The sequence below is a fragment of the Ornithorhynchus anatinus genome, chromosome 11, assembly GCF_004115215.2.
Source record: "Ornithorhynchus anatinus isolate Pmale09 chromosome 11, mOrnAna1.pri.v4, whole genome shotgun sequence".
In the NCBI taxonomy this organism is placed as follows: domain Eukaryota; kingdom Metazoa; phylum Chordata; class Mammalia; order Monotremata; family Ornithorhynchidae; genus Ornithorhynchus; species Ornithorhynchus anatinus.
In genome coordinates, this window is record NC_041738.1 from 62,966,140 (window position 1) to 62,983,321 (window position 17,182).

Consider the following 17,182-nt stretch of genomic DNA (forward strand, 5'->3'; position numbering starts at 1 on the left):
GTGTGACTTTGGGCAGGTCACTTAACTTCTCTGTGCCTCAGTTCCCTCATTTGTAAAATGGGGATGAAGACTGTGAGCCCCCCGGGGGGCTCACAGTCTGATTGCCTTGTGCCTACCCCAACGCTTAGAACAGTGCTTGGCTCATAGTAAGCACTTAACAAATAACATAATAATAAAACCCTGTCAGTCGTCAGGCTGTGCGACAGTGAGCTCCGTCTTCAGATGGGGAGAGACCGAAGCGGGCCGGGCTAACTAGCAGTGCCTTCTGACTTTTGCTATGGGGCTGGGGTTGCTCATCCGGGCCAGGGGATGCCTCCCCCGCTCTGCCGCCAGCTCTCGCTACCTGGGTCTGGAGTGGAAGCTATTCCCCGGGGGAGGTTTTAAGGGGCGACAGAACTTGGCCTCCCTGACTGGAAGGGGATCCTCCGAAAGCTGATGATGACCATTTTCCACTTTGCATTCCAAGAGCAAGAAGGCAGGGAGTCTGTACCTTTGCGATTATCCAATGCCATGGAAAGATTGGCCTTTTATATGGTTGCCAGCCCTCAGAAGGGGTCAGCTTTGCCCTGAGGTGGCCCAAGGACACAGGCCCCTACCCCTGTACCTCCTCTGGGCTGCTGGGGCTGTAACACTCTGAGTAAACTTTAGGGAAAGTTTTTGTCCTAGTAAGTGGCAGAGAGGTCTGTTGCTCTGAATGAGCTAAGGGCTGGCTTATGTGAAATCTGAACCATGTGAGCTTTCTCTTTCACTTTTAGGACTAGTCAATCACTCACTGGGATCCCTAGTGAGTGGGCTGTGGGAAGCTGCAGGTAGATTTGGGGATTTACATTTACACGCACTGTTACTTGTGTGGTTTGGAGGGCTGCGATTACTGTTGAATAATTAAAGAGAAGTAGCAGGGCTTAATGGATAGAGCATGGGCCTGGGAGATAGAGGGACCTAGGTTCTAATCACGGCTCCGCCACTTACCTGCTATGTGACCTTGGACAAGTCACGTAACTTCTCTCTGTCTCAGTTACCTCATCTGTAAAATGGGGATTGAGACTGTGAGTCCCATGTGGGACAGAAACTGCCCGACCCAATTTGCTTGTATCTTCCCCAGAACTTAATACAGTGCCTGGCCCATAATAAGCGCTTTACAAATGCTATCATTATTATTATTATTATTATTATTATTCTTGTTATCATCACGTGGGTGGAGGCTGCTCCAAGAAGAGCCCTCTGAGCACCGGCTGCCCCCAGTCGCTGGTTACCACCTCCCCGCGACTTTGTCACCTGCTGACCCAGTTGTGTCCCCTGGGAGATGAAGGCTGTTTGGGACTGAGGGGCTGGGAAATAATAAAGTGATGATGATGATGATAGTAATGGTGGGGTGTAAGTGCATACTATTTGCCGAGCACTGTACTAATCGCAAGGGTAGGTTTCGGGATGACGAGATCAGACAGAGTTTGTGTCCCACCATCAGCGGGATGAAGAGCAGGTATTAAATCCCCATTTTTCTGATGACCTTGTGTCTCAGGTAAACGGCTTGGCTACTTACCGGGCAAGCGGCAGAGCCTGGATTAGAACCCAGATCCTTTGCTCCGGGTCCCGCTGCCTCCCACTGAGCTGTCGGAGAAGGGCGGTGCCCATCCAGGCACTGGTCGCTTTACCTTCTGAGGGCCATGGGAGTTCCTGCCCGACCTTCAGAGCCCTTACCTTTCGTCGAAGAGGTTACAGGCCGGGAGAGAAGGCGTGCGTATGATCTGGCGGGTCAGAAGAGATAGGCAGTCCTCTGTGCTGTTGAGCCTGGCTTGGTTTGTTTTCTTTCCTTTTTTTTTTTTTTTTTAAATAGTATTGGTTAGCGCTTTCTATGTGCTAGGCACTGTATTAAGCCCCGAGATAGGTACAAGACCATCAGGTTGGACATAGTCCTGTCCCGTGTGAGGCTCATAGTCTTGATCCCCATTTGACAGATGAGGTAACTGAGGCACAGAGAAGTGAAGTGACAGGCCCAAGGACACCGGGCAGACAGGTGGCAGAGGCAGGATTAAAAACCAGGTCCTTCGGACTCCCAGGCCTGTACTCTGACTTCTAGGCTGCCCCCTTCGTCTGGCAGTCTTCCCCCTGAGGCCAGAAACTCCTCCAGGGTATGATGCCAGAAACTCCTCCAGGGTAGAGGCCGTGACTCTGTGGTCTTTGACAGTTCTTGCAGTGCGCTCCCCAGTCCCCTGCACACGAGGGCCCCCACGGTCATGCCTTCGGGCTTCTTCCTAGGCTCCTTTCTAGGGACAGCAGCCCCAGGAATCTTTGGTCGCTGCCTTTGCACTTCTCAACCTGACATCTGTCCGTCCCCATCCCCGTCCCCCGTCCCCCGCTTCCTGAAGATTGCAAAGAAACCAGGAACGGCTCCGCTGGCCTGCTGGGTGAAATGGGCCTGCACCTTGAAGCAGATTTTTCTAATAAACCAGGAGCCCGGTGGCTAGAGTGGGAGTCGTAAGGCCTGGGTTTCAGGCTTTCAGCCTGCCAGTGGTTCTCTGCTATTCCAACACCGTTTTCCCCTGTGGGCTATTATAATGCTCCACCCTCCCTCCTCCCCCCATCCTTTACTCCTCCGCTCGCCAAATCAACCAACCACATCTCTTTGGTGTTGAAGAGGAAAGTAGTGTTTACTAGTGATGCCTTCCATTTCTTTTTTCCAAGAGGGGGTGGGTGGGAGGGAGGGGAAGGAAGAGGCAATAATAGTGAAAATGGCAAGTGGCGTAAAGGAGGAGGCCAACGGATGAGAGGTGTGGGACTTGGGTGGGGTTGTAGGTTTGTCGGGGAAGGAAATGGTGAGATGCTTTGCCAGCGCATCTTACCCAGCTGACGGCATGCCTCCCTCCACCCTCTCAGAAATCCTCTGGGACCCAGTTGGAAGGAGAGGCCACTGGAGGGAAACAGCGTGGTCTAGTGGAAAGAGCCCGGGCCTGGGAATCGGAGGACCTGGGTTCCAATTCCGGCTCTGCCACTTGTCTGATCGGTGACCCTGGGCAAGACATTTCACTTCTCTATGCCTCAGTTCCCTCATCTGTAAAATAAGGAGATTCAAAACCTGTTCTCCCTCCTACTTAGACAGTAAGCCCCTTGTGTCCAACCTGATTTTCTTGCGCTTACTCCAGGGTTTAGAGCAGGGCAGTAAATGCTTGACCTTTGCCATTATTATTGTTATTATTCTCATTATGATTGTTGTTTTTATCATCACTACTCTGGTTAGAGGCCTGAGTTTATCTAGCGGGAATGAAAAGATAATCTCAGTCCCCAAATCATTTTCTCCTGTCCTTACCAGGATCTATCAGGGAATTATAACTAAAACTTTAAGCCTTAGGAGATGGTGCCTGATAATTACCAGACGTTAGGTTGTCTTTGACCAACTTGGATCTGTTTGGGAGGGCTCTTTGGCTCTTTTTAGGTTTTTGAAGATTCTTAATAATAGTATTAATAATGATGATGGTATTTGTTAAGCGCTTACTATGTGCAAAGCACTGTTCTGTGCGCTGGGGAGGAAACAAAGTGGTCAGGTTGTCCCACGTGGGGCTCACAGTCTTAATCCCCATTTTACAGATGGGGTAACTGAGGCACAGAGAAGTGAAGAGACTTGCCCAAAGTCACCCAGCTGACACTTGGCGGAGCTGGGATATGAACCCATGACCTCTGAGTCCCAAGACCGTGCTCTTTCCACTGAGCCACGCTGCTTCTCGAGAAGGAAGTGGCAGGAAAGGCATCTTGTGTAGGGAAGAGGAGAAAGGCCAGCGTTCCCGACATGAGATCCGAGAGAAGAGTCTCAAGAATTCCCAAGGACCGGATCTTGTCCCTTCCCAGAACTTACGTCGACTTTACGGGGAGAGGTTGTTTTTGTTTTTTGTTTTTTCTCCTGGAGTTGAACAGTCAAGCTTTTGGTTTCTCTTGTGTTTTCTGTCTCGGGCAATACAATGCCAACCAGGGCATGCAGGCACCTTTTGGGGTTTGGCAGTGGTCGTTCTCAAAAGTAACTTGGACTCGTGGAAAGAGCAGTCAGGAGGTGTTTTTTTGTTTGTTTGTTTTGTGTTGGTGTAGTCCTTGTTAACGGCTTACTATGTGCCAAGGACTGTACTACTAAGCTCTAGAGTAGATAACAGATAATCAGGTTGGACAACACTCCCTTTCCCACATGGGGCCCACAGACTTAACCCCCATTTTCCAGAGGAGTGAAGTAACTTGCCCAAGGTGACTCGCCCAGGGTCTATTTATTTGCTATTGTTTTAATGAGATGTTCATCCCCTTGATTCTGTTTATTGCTATTGTTTTTGTCTGTCTCTCCCGATTAGACTGTAAGCCCATCAAAGAGCAGGGACTGTCTGTTACCGATTTGTACATTCCAAGCGCTTAGTACAGTGCTCTGCACACAGTAAGCGCTCAATAAATGCTATTGAATGAATGAACAAACAGGCAAGAGATAGAATCAGGATTAGAACTCAGGTCCTCTCACGCCCAGGCTCTTTCCACTAGGCAAAACCGCTTCCTAGGGTTTCTAATCCTGGCACTGCTGCTTGCCTGCTGGGTGATCTCGGGCAAGTCGTTTTACTTCTCAGTTTCCCCATCGCTAAACGGAGATTTAGTACCTGTTCTTTTTCTCCCTTGGACTGTGAGCCCTACAGTACAATGCTTGACACATAGCCCTTAAGTACCCTCGTTGTTACAGAGGGGCTCGAAAATCTAGCTCTCGACAAGTGAAGGAGAGGCAACTTCCACTTTTTCTTTCCCTCCTAGTCCATATGAGGAGTGCCTCTCTCTTGGGTTGGTCCACTGGTAAGCAGGGATCTTCAGACTATTTGTCTGTTGCTCTTATTTCTAACAGTTAAATGTCTTGGAGGGAGAGGAAAATACATTTTAGATTAAAATAACTTTCTGGCGCCTACATTGAAAACATCCTGCAGTGAAAGTTGGTGTAGGCTTATAACCGTTTTTAACTTTAGCTTTTAGGGTTTGAGTCAACTGATCAATGGTATTTGCTTGTGCCCTGTGGTATGCACATGTAATGGGGTTGTGTGAGTGATTTATAATAGCAGTAATGTGTCAGATTAATCACTTACTATGTGCCAAGCACTTTACTAAGCCCACGGTAGATACAGGATAATCAGGTCCCGCGTTGGACTCATAGTCTCAAGTAGGAAGAACGGGCATTGAATCCCCATTTTGCAGAAGAGGGAACTGAGGCACAAAGAGGTGAGTGGCTTGACCAAGATTTCACAGCAAGTGTGTGGCAGAGCCCGGGATTAGAACCCACATCCTTTGTCTTCCAGGCCCGTGCGTTATCGACTAGGCCACACTGCTTCTGTTGGAATTGGTTAAGCCGATACTCTGGGCTGGCACTGTATTGGAGTAGATCACAATAGAAGCAGGGTCGGATGCAGCGCCCACCCCCCATGAGACGCATGTTCCGTGGAGGAAGGAGAACCCGTGTCTTACCCCTGTTTTTACAGGTGAGGTAACCGAGGCATGGAAGAAGGTAAAGTGACTTGCCCAGGGACATGCAGCAGGCCGGAGGCAGAACTGGGATGAAGCCCAGGGCCTCTGACTTCCAAGTCGGGGCTCTTTCTACTAGGCTTTGCTGTAGTAGGCCCTCTAGTCTCTAAGCTCGTTGGGGGCAGGAAGTGGGTCTACCAACTCTGTTAAGTTGGACTCTCCCAAGCGCTTAGTAAAGTGCTCTGCACACAGTAAGTGCTCGATAAATATGATGGACGGATTAAATACAGTCTAGCGATGGAGATGGACATGACTGACAAGCAGAAGGAAGAAGTGCTGAAATGGTAGCGTGCGAAAAGCGCTAGGTACCAAAGTGTAGGGGGGAGGAGGAACCGCCAAAGTGCCGAGCTGGTAGCAGAGCCGTTGTTAGTGGGCAGGGTCTGCCAGATGCTGGGTGTCCCTGGTGAGATTGGAAGAGTGATGCCCTTATCCCGAACCTATATACGGTCCCGCAGCCTGCCGTAGGTGGAGAGGCGGACTCGGTCTCCGGCCTACCTGTCGTGTTGGTCGCTGCCACCGGTCGATGGTCCTCTGCGGAGCTCTTTCACCACGGCCATTAGCTGGAAATTGGGAGCTGGATGGAAATTGGTTTTCCTGGCCGTGCTGCCAGAACTGGCCGGGGGGTAGGAGATAGGGTGCGGGGCATCCCCCTTCCATCTACCACTGGCACCCTTGCCCTTGCTTTCTGCTCACCCCACCCAGCTCTGCTTCTCCTGTCTCTGGGGAACCTCCTGGTCCTGGGCTCCCTCTGGGCTCTCGGTCCTTCAGGTACCAGGGATGGCCCACATCTCCACGCCTCTCCCGATACTTGGAATCTCCTTTGAAATGATTTTTTAAATCTTTCTCTCCTTCTCTCTCTCTTTCTTTCTGTATATACTATATCTATATATGTATAGATATATATATATATATTTAATTTAGGAAATACACCTTAGGGGCAACCTGAATTTTCATTTTCTTATTTGTTTTTTAAAAGATGACTGCAATTCTGTCTGAAAACCTTTTCTACTTGGAAAGCAACTTGTATAAAAAGAGTCAGATAAGAGAAAGTGTAGCTTTCTTAATGGGGTTTGGTAGTGTGAGAGAGCTCCCAGGGATGCAAAAATGCAATACCTTGATGAGATGTACCTAAATGAACTTTAATAAAAATAATACTAATAATGGTATTTGTTAAGCGCTTACTATGTACCAAGCACTGGAGGAGATACAATGTTATCAGGTTGTCCCAGGTGGGGCTCACAGCCTTAATCCCTATTGTACAGATGAGGTCATTGAGGCACAGAGAGGTGAAGTGACTTGCCCAAAGTCACACAGCTGACAAGTGATGGGGCCAGAATTAGAACCCACGACCTCTGACTCCCAAACCCGTGCTCTTTCCACTAAGGCATGCTGCTCTCTCCTGTTGGTGGTTTTTGGTTTTTTGCGGGGGGCGGGGGTTAAGCCCTTTAAAATTCATAGTTCTCTCCTGTAATTTTTTTGCCTTGTAGGAAAAATGGTTCCTTAGAGCAATCCCTTTGAGCACCCTGAGAGGCCAGCATCAAAATTCAGTGAAGGAGGAGGGCTTAAAGTTGAGCATATCAAGGTGTTCCCTCAGGCTCTTCCCAGTAGTGCGTTGGTACGAATGATGCTCTGTGTGCAGGGCACTTCGAGGCTCCTGGATTGAGTGAGGTAGCTGTCCTGAGACTGAGGGATTTCTGGTTGTCTATCCCAGTACTTAGTACAGTGCCTGACACATAGTAAGCCCTTAACAAATATATTTAAATTAAAAAAAATAATTTGGGAGAGAGAGGTTCTCCAGCACCCTCCTGTCTTCTTGACCCCTTGCCCGGCTTTCCCCGCCTCCCTGCAGAAGACTGTTCAACTCATGGGAGTGGAAGGTGGGATTCTACAATTTTAGGCTAAGGGTTATGAACAGTCTCTCCCCCACACCCTCCAGTGGTTAGTACAGTGCTCTGCACACAGTAGGCTCTCAATAAGTACTATTACTACCCTCTTTATGCTCTCAATAATATAATAATAGTGGTATTTGTTAAGCGCTTACTCTGTGCCAGGCACTTGGACACAGTCCCTCTCTCATGTGGAGCTCAGTCTCCATCCCCATTTTGCAGGTGAAGTAACTGAGGCACAGAGAAGTGAAGTGACTTGCCTGAGGTCACACAGCAGACAAGTGGTGGAGCTGGGATTGGAACCCATGACCTTCTGACTCCCAGGCCTGTGCTCTATCCACTATGCCAATGCTGCTCACTTGGGTAACCATCTGGAGAGACTGGGTAAATTAGCTTAGACTTTCATGCATATAGATTTAATGATGATGGTATTTAAGTGCTTACTTTGTGCCAAGCACTGTTCTAAGCTCTGGGGTAGATACAAGGTAATCAGGATGTACCACATGGGGCTCACAGTCTTAATCCTCACTTTACAGATGAGGGACTGAGACACAGAGAAGTTAAGTGGCTTGCCCAAGGTCTCACAGCAGAAAAGTGGCAGAGCTGGGATTAGAACATGTTCTCTGACTCCCAAGCCCGTGCTTTTTCCACTAAGCCCCAGTAATAGACTTTATTAATCACTTTCTCTATGCTAAAAGTTATCTGACTGGACTAAGTTCCTGCCCCACAGAGAGCTCACAATCTGTCTTGTCCCCATTTTACAAGTGAGAAAACTAAGGGCCAGAGAGGTGAAGTGGTTGCCCAAGGTCCCATAGCAGGTCAGTGGCAGCTCGCAAGCCAGATCTTCCACTGTGTTCTTTCCATTAGACCGCACTTTCCTTCCTCAGCCGAGCCGGCCTCTCCAGCCTTCCTCTTCCTCCCCTGTACTCTTGCTTATTTTTAAATGGTGTTTAAGTGCTCACTCCGAGCCAGGCACGGTACTACGCAGTGGGGTTGGACAATAATAATAATGTTGGTATTTGTTAAGCGCTTACTATGTGCCGAGCACTGTTCTAAGCGCTGGGGTAGACACGGGAATCAGGTTGTCCCACGTGGGGCTCACAGTCTTAATCCCCATTTTACAGATGAGGGAACTGAGGCACAGAGAAGTTAAGTGACTTGCCCAAAGTCACACAGCAGACAAGTGGCCGAGCCGGGATTCGAACCCATAGAACTCTGACTCCAAAGCCCGTGCTCTTTCCACTGAGCCACGCTGCTTCTCTAACATGGACGCAGTCCATGTTCCATGTGGGGCTTATAGACTGTTACAGATGATGGAACTGAGGTGCACAGAGAAGGGAAGTGACTTGCCCAAGGTTATACAGCAGACTTCTCTAGCTGCCTCCCTTGGCTGGCTTGGCTGCCCTCCCGCCTTGCTTCTGCCCTCTCAAAGGTGGAGACGGCTCACTCGGTTCAGAAAAGCCCTCGAAGAATTCCAAACCAGTCTGGTCTCCCAGTCCAGAAGGTGGTCGCGGTAGCAGCCGTGAGGAGGCTGGACTCGGAAAGTGAATGCCAGGTGGGGGGGGCTTAATCTGAAGGCAGGTCGGTGGTATCTGATGGATCGGAGCACTGGGGGCATTGGTTAAGCACCTAGTATGTGGCAGGCAGTGTCCTAAGTGCTGAGGTAGATATAGGAGGATCAGATCACAATCTAAGGGGGGGGGAGGAAGACCAGTTACAGAGGAGGAAACAGGCCCAGGGAAGTGTCTTGCCCATGGTCACAAAGGTGACCAGGGTTGGAGAGCTAGGATCAGAACTTCCCCCGATTAGACTGTAAGCCCGTCAAGGGCAGGGACTGTCTCTATCTGCTACCGATTTGTATATTCCAAGCGCTTAGTACAGTGCTCTGCACATAATAAGCACTCAATAAATACTATTGAATGAATGAATGAACCTGGGTTCCCTGACTCCCAAGCCTGTTGCTCATCTCCATTTAAGGCTTTGGATGCAGGTGGTGAAGGTGATTTTGTGTGTGTGTGTGTGTGTGTGTGTGTGTGTGTGTGTAATTGTTTATGTTTCTGGTTGGCTCCCCTCATCACACCTCCCACCCCACTTCCCTAGGAGGAGGGGCCATTGGGCTGTTAGCCCTGCTTGAGCAGGGCCCTTTCCTGTGTGTGTGCAGAATCCTTCCCTCCCCTGGGACTTCTCAGCCCTCCCTGTCCAGCAGCTCCCTCCCCGTCCAGCAGCTCCTGACCAAGGCCAGTGGTGTTCCAGTCCCCCGAATTTCCCTCTGGGTGTGGGGAGCCCAGTCAGCTCCCACATTGCGCTCCCCATCCCCTGGGAGAGTTAGGGGCCTGTCCAGCTCGCTCATCCCAGTTTTGAGGAGTGGTTGAAACCAGTGAGGGGGAACCGGAAGTGGTGACACTCCTCTCCCCTCCTGCCCCTCTTCTCCAATTCTGGAAGGTCAGGAGGGGATCACTGGGTCTGTCGCTCAAACGCTCGTAGGGTGTGGACTGTTTGGGGAATGCCAGGGGAGGGCGGAGGGTGGCCGAAGACAGAGCTCTGGGTCTCCGGTCACAGCAGTGACAGGAAACTCTGGTGCCCCAGGGGATGCTGGCACTCCTGGAGTGGGATGGCATGTAGTTACCGGGCAGCCACCGGGCAGAGAAAGCTGCTGTCGTGGCCACTTCATACTTTTATTTACTTGTTTGGCATTTATGATATTGGTTAAGTGCTTACTATGTGCCGGGCATAAAAGCTGGGGTAGTTAGAAGCTAGTCAGGTTGGTCACAGTCCATATCCCACATGGGGCTCACAGTCGTAACCCCCATTTTACAGATGGGATACCCAAGGCCCAGAGAAGTCAAGTGACTTGCACAAAGGTCACGCAGCAGGCAAGCGGCGGAGCCAGGATTAGAACGCAGGGCCTTCTGACTCCAAGACCCGTGCTCTATCCACTAGACCACATGGCTTCCCATTGACCTGTTTGGCACATTACAGACAGAGGGAGTAGGGGAGGAGGTTGGGTTGCAAGATGAAGTGAGAGAAATTCTGGGTCCTTTGAAATGGGGCGGCTGTTCCTCTTCTGAATGGTTATCTCATCTTGTGAGCCTCGTTGTTTGCACTGGTGTTTCTGATTCTCTTCCCTTAAAGGATAGTTAATAAACACACAGAAATTGAACTTGTGTTTTCATCTGCTGCTCTTGGGCTAGTGAGATACTTTTTTTTTTTCTGCCTCCTCATTTCTGCCTGAGCAGGCCATTTGTCATACAGGCAGTTGGGATTTTCCCGAACTTGTAGATCTCTGTTTTTTGGGAGTTTTTGGATAGTCTTCTCCCTAAAAATGGCCATTGGGAATGCAGTAGGAGCACTTTTCTTTCCAAGATATGGCAGAACCACTCAGTCAGTAGTATGTACTGAGTGCCTTGTGGGTGCAGAGCACTGAACTAAGCATTTGGGAGGGTTCAGTGGAGTTAATAGGCACGCTCTCTGCCCTCAGGGAACTTAGTTTAGTGAGGGAGGCAGGTATTGAAATGAATGACAGGTTGGCTGTTGATGCTTATTTATATCAGGGTGAGGAGGATGAAGAATTCCCGTCAAATGTCGAAGTGTAGTAAGACATAAGTAACGGAGAAGGTGGCCATTTCTGTGCTTTAACGTCGGGTGTCGAACTGCTGTCCCTCCTCCCTTCCCTTCCATCTTCAGTCATAAATTTTGGGGGTTAAAATGTGGGGTTAAAATGTCGTGGGGCCTAGGGCCGTGGGCCCAGACCAGACAGCTCCCGGGGACCAGGCTGACACTGAGGCTACTGGCAGGCCTGTCACCAGGGGCCACAGTGTTCATCTCCAGGACCCAGACTTTGCATGTTGGAATAAGTTGAGCCCCTACTTGATGATGATGATGACAGTATTACCGAAATAGCGGTACTTTCATTTCCAGGACCCAGACTTGGCAAGTTGGAATAAGTTGAGCCCCTACTTAATGCTTACTATAGTGAAGCATTGGGGTAGATAGAAGATATTCTGGTCGGGCAGAGTCCCTGTTGCCCATAGGGCTGAAGGTCTGAGGGGGAAGGGAGAATAAGTGGTGAATTCCCCATTTTGCAGATGAGGAAGCTGAGGCCCAGAGAAGGGAAGTGACTTTTCCAAAGTTACCCAGCAGTCCAGCACAGAGCCGGGGTGAGAACCCTAGTCCCAGGCCTCTTTCAACTGGACCATGCTGCTTCTTGTATAACATCTCTTTTGCTGTCCTTGCTTTTGATTCCCAATTTATTCCACTGAATGAGCACCCAGTCCTCAGAGAAGGAAGAGTGGGCCTAAATCTTGGCCAAGCGGAGCCTGAGGAGCAAGGAGTGAGGGAGCAAGAGGAGAGGGGTGTTTTGAGGGTTGGGGAGGTGATGGCAAGATGGGGGACGGCTGGGGACATAGAGGGTGAAGACCCAATGCTGACAGGCTCGGTTGTACTGTCCTGCTTGACCCAAACTCCTAAGGGGTAGTAATAATAGGTGGATCGAAAAGGGAGTGGTTGGAACACCAAAACAAAAACCTTAATGTTTGTGCTGCCTCAGACTACTTTGTCTCTGACTCAGGTGGGGTCCTGGCTGGGCTGCCCTGCTCTGGGACTTGAGTGGGCATAAGGTTCCTACCCAGTGTCATTGGGACAGACGTTCATTTTCCCCATTCAGTAACCAGTTTCTGGCCCTCGAAAGCTAGGACAGTTAAATGATGATGATGATAATTATTGTGGTATTTGTTAAGGGTTTACTGTGTGTCAAGCGCTAAATGCCGGGGAAGATAAGGTCAGACACAGTCTATCTAATAGCACCTGAAATGCCCAGCTTTTCTCTTCCATTCAAGAGCTATTTCTTATCTTCTTTTAAAAAAAAAATAAAAAATTTTCTATTTTAATGTTTTTTATTGAATGCTTGTGTGCCAGGCACTGTAGCTGAGCACTGTACTGAGCACTGGGGTAGATACAAGGTAATCAGATTGGGCTCAGTCCATGTCCCACATGGAACTCACAGTCTTAATCCCCATTTTACAGATGAGGTAACTGAAGCTCAGAGAAGTGAACCAACTTGCCCGCGGTCCCACAGTGGATAAGTGACGGAGAGCTGGATGAGAACCCAGGTCTTCCTGACTCCCAGGCCCTTGCTTTCTGCTCTAGGCCCCGCTGCTTGAGCTAGGCTCAGTCAGTTTTGAGGCAGGAGGAACAGGGTGTGACAGGGATGCCTCGGCCTTTGTGAGGTGGAGGAGTTTTTGCACCCCTCATCCTTGCCGGCCTCCCTGCCTAACTGGCTGTCTTCTTGTCTCCTGTCTTTCAGGTGGTGCTGCGGGGAGGCGGCCGGGGCCGGCGGAGCTGGCGGCGGCTCCGGGCGAGGCTGGACTCCCTGGCTCTCCGTGCTGAATGGCTGCGATGGCGCCCGCTCTCACTGATGCAGCAGCCGAAGCCCACCACATCCGCTTCAAACTGGCTCCCCCGTCCTCCACGTTGTCGCCCGGTGGCGCCGAGAACAGCGGCGGCACCAACCTCCTCATCGCGGCCAACGGAACCAAGAGGAAGGCCATCGCTGGGGAGGACCCCGGCCTCGACCTGCGCAGCAACCCTGCCAAGGAAGACTTGGGAAGCAAGCTACAGCCCCTGGTGGCCTCTTATCTCTGCTCCGATGGAGCCTCTGCCCCCACCAAGGAGGCCCTGAAGCTGCAGGGAGTCTTCAGCAAGCAGACCGTCCTCAAGTCCCACTCGCTCCTGTCCCAGTCCTTCCTGAAGACCCACGAGCTTCGAGCCGAGCTGCTGGGGAGGCAGCCGCTCCTCGAGTTCTCCTTAGAAGGCCTGAAGACCGTGACCATGAGCGGCCAGTCGGCTCTGCCTCAGCCGCCGGTCAACGGGCTGGCCAAGAAATTCACCAAGAGCACGAGCCCGGAGCCCGACCACACGGCGGCCCTCAATGGGGGCGGGAAGCGAGCGGTCCCCTCCTCCTCATCGTCCTCCTCCTCCTTGTTGTCATCGTCCTCCTCCTCGTCCTCCTTGTCATCGTCCTCCTCCTCGCCCGCTCTCCAGGCTGTTGACGCAGGGGGTGCTGGGCCTGGCGGCTTGAGGGTGGGTCCGGCCCACTGCCCCCTCCCACCCCGACGGGCTCCCGAGGGTGAGCCAGCCACACCCCCGAGTGATGGCGGCGCCGCGGGCGGATCCTCCCCCGCCCCACTGGAGCATCAGGCGCTCCGGGGGGCCGACGGAGAGAGCCAGCCGCCGAGGCCAGACGGTCGCCTTGCGGGGGCTGGGACCGAGGAACAGAGCTTGCCACCGGCCGCTGGCCCGGTGAGGACACTTGACTCGGCCGCCAGGACCCAGGCCCTGTTGCGGCGGCAGGTGGACATCGAGAGCCGGGCACGCCGGCTACAGAAGCGCCTGCAGGTGGTCCAGGCCAAGCAGGTGGAGAGACACATCCAGCACCAGCTGGGGGGCTTTCTGGACAAGACACTGAGCAAGCTGCCCGGTCTGGCCTCCCTGAGCCACCGCAGCCGGCTGATGCTGACCCGCCAGACCGAGGCCGCCCTGCGCAAGGCGGCCTGCTCGGAAGAAGGCCTCGGCAGCTTCCTGAAGGGCGACTCTCTCTCGGAGGAACTGGAGAGGTTCACGGCCAGCGGAGCGGCCAACCTGAGGGCCAGTGAGCGGGCGTTTGATTCTGACGTCACCGACAGCAGTTCGGGCGGGGAGTCGGACGTGGAAGAGGAGGAGCTGACCAGAGCCAATCCTGAGCAGCACCACGTTCCCCTGTGAGTAGCATCTGGTTCGGGATGGCGCGGGGATGGGGGTTGACACGAGTCATCTGTGGGCGGGGAGGGGTTGGGGGAGAATCGGCCCCACTGGCATGTGGCGTCCAAATACCTCCACTTGGCACTGTTGGTTCTCGGGTAGCTTTAGGGGCATGGGCTGGGAGCTGATGGGAGGACGTTGTCGTGTCTTATGGTCCTGTGGGTTTGCATTTGAAGCCCTGTTGTGCTTTTGGCAGCTTGAGGACGGTGTTGTGATCAGACTCTGGAGTCTTCCTTCAGGAAGAGTTTGGTTGGTTTCCCTCCTGCCCGGCCCGGCTGATGCAGCTTGAGGGCCGTGTTTTGGCAAGTCTTCTATAACCTACGGTATCATCCTGTGTGGGTTTTCTTTAAAAGAGGAAAACATTTCGGCTCGCCTGAATGAACTAGTTTAGTGTTTCGGATCAGAGAGGTCTCAGTTCCTGTGGTTTGCCTTGTTGTGAGCTTGAAAACACAAATCAAATGTATCCAGAGCATCTTCAAATTAGGGAGGCCAGTCGGCACCTTTCTCGCAGGCTGAAAAAGCAGTAGAAGACGCGTGTGCGGGCCTGGTCCTACCAGGGGGCCTGGGGCCTGGGAAAGTAGCCGTCATGGGCCAGGGTGCAGATGGGGCTGGAGCTCAGGGCTCTGGGGGCGTGGCACCCAGGCGGGCGGCACCTGAGCTACCCTCAGCAGGGGCCCCCTCTGACCCAGCCTCACTCGGTAGCCCCGCTTGCAGAGTTACAGCCCCGGCTGCTGTTTGCTGGTCCTGATGTTGGGAGGAGCTGTTTGGTCCGTGCTCTGGGAGACTTGGCCCTCTTCATCTAGTTTGGAGCTGAGCTGCATCCTCCTGGTGTCCTTCTGGCATCTGCTTCTCCCTCTTGGTCTATCAGTCAATCGGTGGTATTTATTGAATGCTTACTGTGGGAAGAACAGTGTACTAAGCACTTGCGAGAGCACAGTGTAACAAATTTGGGAGAACTGTTCCCTGCCCACAAAGAGCTTCCACCCCACTGTTTGGTAGCAAACCTTGGAAGGAGGAGGAAGCAGAGGAGGGGAAAAGATCTGGGACCAGAGGTCAAGAGACCTGGGTTTTTGTCTTAGTTCTATCCCAAGGGGCCTGTCATGTGACTGTAAGCCATTCACTTAACCTCCCTGGGCCTCAGTTTCTCTGGCCGTCAAATGAGAATAATTAATAATTTCCCCCCGGTCCCGGTGCATCCCGGAATGGGTCCGATCTGGTCATCTGGGGCCCCTGTCGGGGTTTAGCACACAGTATGGGCTGGATAAGTACCGTTACTGTTCTTGTTAATGAAATGGCAACAAGTCAATTGTGTTTAGTTCTCAGAGTCCTTCCTTGGACTGTGCATCTGGTGCCCCGGGGAACTGTAGAAGCTGCCTGTGGACTCATCCACGCCCCTAGCAGACGCAGAAGGAGAAACTAATCCCGAACCAGCACCTGACCGAGTGGGGGAGAATGTCAGCGGCTGGAGCCGAGGGGGGAGAAGAGGGGAGAGTCGGCCCAGCTGCCCAGGCATGACAGAGCCCAAGTTAGTTGGGGAGGAAAAGCCTTGCCCCCCATGCCTCTCTCTTCCACCCGCATACACTGGAAACCCAACGACGGGGATTCATAGCCGGCCTTGAGTCAACTCTAGAGAAGCAGCGTGGCTCAGTGGAAAGAGCACGGGCTTTGGAGTCAGAGGTCATGGGTTCAAATCCCGGCTCGGCCATTTGTCAGCTGTGTGACTTTGGGCAAGTCACTTAACTTCTCGGTGCCTCAGTTACCTCATCTGTAAAATGGGGATTAAGACTGTGAGCCCCACATGGGACAACCTGATTCCCTTGTGTCTACCCCAGTGCTTAGAACAGTGCTCGGCACATAGTAAGCGCTTAACAAATACCAACATTATTATTATTAACTCTGAGTCCAGCTCCGTGGCGCAGCTTCTCTCTGCGCCTGGGCCCACCGGGGTCTATGATGGTGCAGTCGTGTCGCTGTGTTGGGGCTCATTCCCCCTCCCATAACCATCTCCATTGACAGGTGGCAGCGTGGCTCAGTGGAAAGAGCACGGGCTTTGGAGTCAGGGCTCATGAGTTCGAATCCCAGCTCTGCCACTTGGCTGTGTGACTGTGGGCAAGTCACTTAACTTCTCTGTGCCTCAGTTCCCTCATCTGTAAAATGGGGATTAAGACTGTGAGCCCCACGTGGGACAACCTGATTCCCCTATGTCTACCCCAGCGCTTAGAACAGTGCTCGGCACATAGTAACAAATACCAACATTATTATTATCTCCCGGTCACCGGGGCTCACTGCTGCTTCCCCACCCCCCGACCGCCTCCCCTCCAGTATCAGCTGGGACTGGCCCACCAGTTCCCTGGGATGGAGTTGGGGCAAACAGGCAAACTGGGGAGCTGGCCAAGCCTGGGGTGGTACTCCGGGCGGGCTCTGGAATACATGTGTGGAGTACACACTTGGAGTATCTGGGGCGTGGGAGGGCCAGGGCAGTGTCCTGCCTCTCCTGAGCTTACTCTAGGTGGACATGTTAAGTGCCCACACATAAGTGCTCAATAAATATCAGTGAATGAGTGAGTTTTGGCAATCTCTGGGAAGATTTGCATCAAAAACAGCTGTTTCCCCAGGAAGCAACCTCTCCAAAATCCCCTTGCCTGCAAGCACAGGTTTGGGTGGGGTGTGTTTGAAACAGGTTTCCTTTTAGTTTTTTCTTTTCTTTTTTAGAAAACAAGGGGAGTTGTGGAGTTCTGCCTTCCCAGAGTGCAGAGCACCCAAAAAATGGCCTTTAATGAAGACCAGCAGGGGATTCTCAATGCCTGGGTTTATTCTGTTAGAGACCCTCTTGGTTCCCCTGACTAACACCCTTGCACTCTTAGGCTCAATGGCTGACTCCCCTCCCCCCATCCCCTGTGGTGTGAACTACGTGTACCTTCTTCCTGACACTGGCTGAGCTGGCCTTACACCGCTGAAGTAAAATCAGGGAGTTCCAG

At 52.0% G+C, this 17,182-nt stretch overlaps 1 protein-coding gene across 3 annotated transcripts in view; it reads left to right on the forward strand.

The window, feature by feature from the left end:
* Positions 1-17,182, forward strand: part of KANSL1 (KAT8 regulatory NSL complex subunit 1) — a 106,698-nt gene that overhangs the window by 23,316 nt on the left and 66,200 nt on the right. For all 3 annotated transcript variants that reach the window (XM_029074846.1, XM_029074848.1, XM_029074847.2), the window contains one exon: positions 12,712-14,164. In XM_029074846.1, the coding sequence (XP_028930679.1) occupies positions 12,795-14,164 (1,370 nt within the window). In that variant the 5' untranslated portion in view covers positions 12,712-12,794. The remainder of the gene's footprint in view (positions 1-12,711; positions 14,165-17,182) is intronic.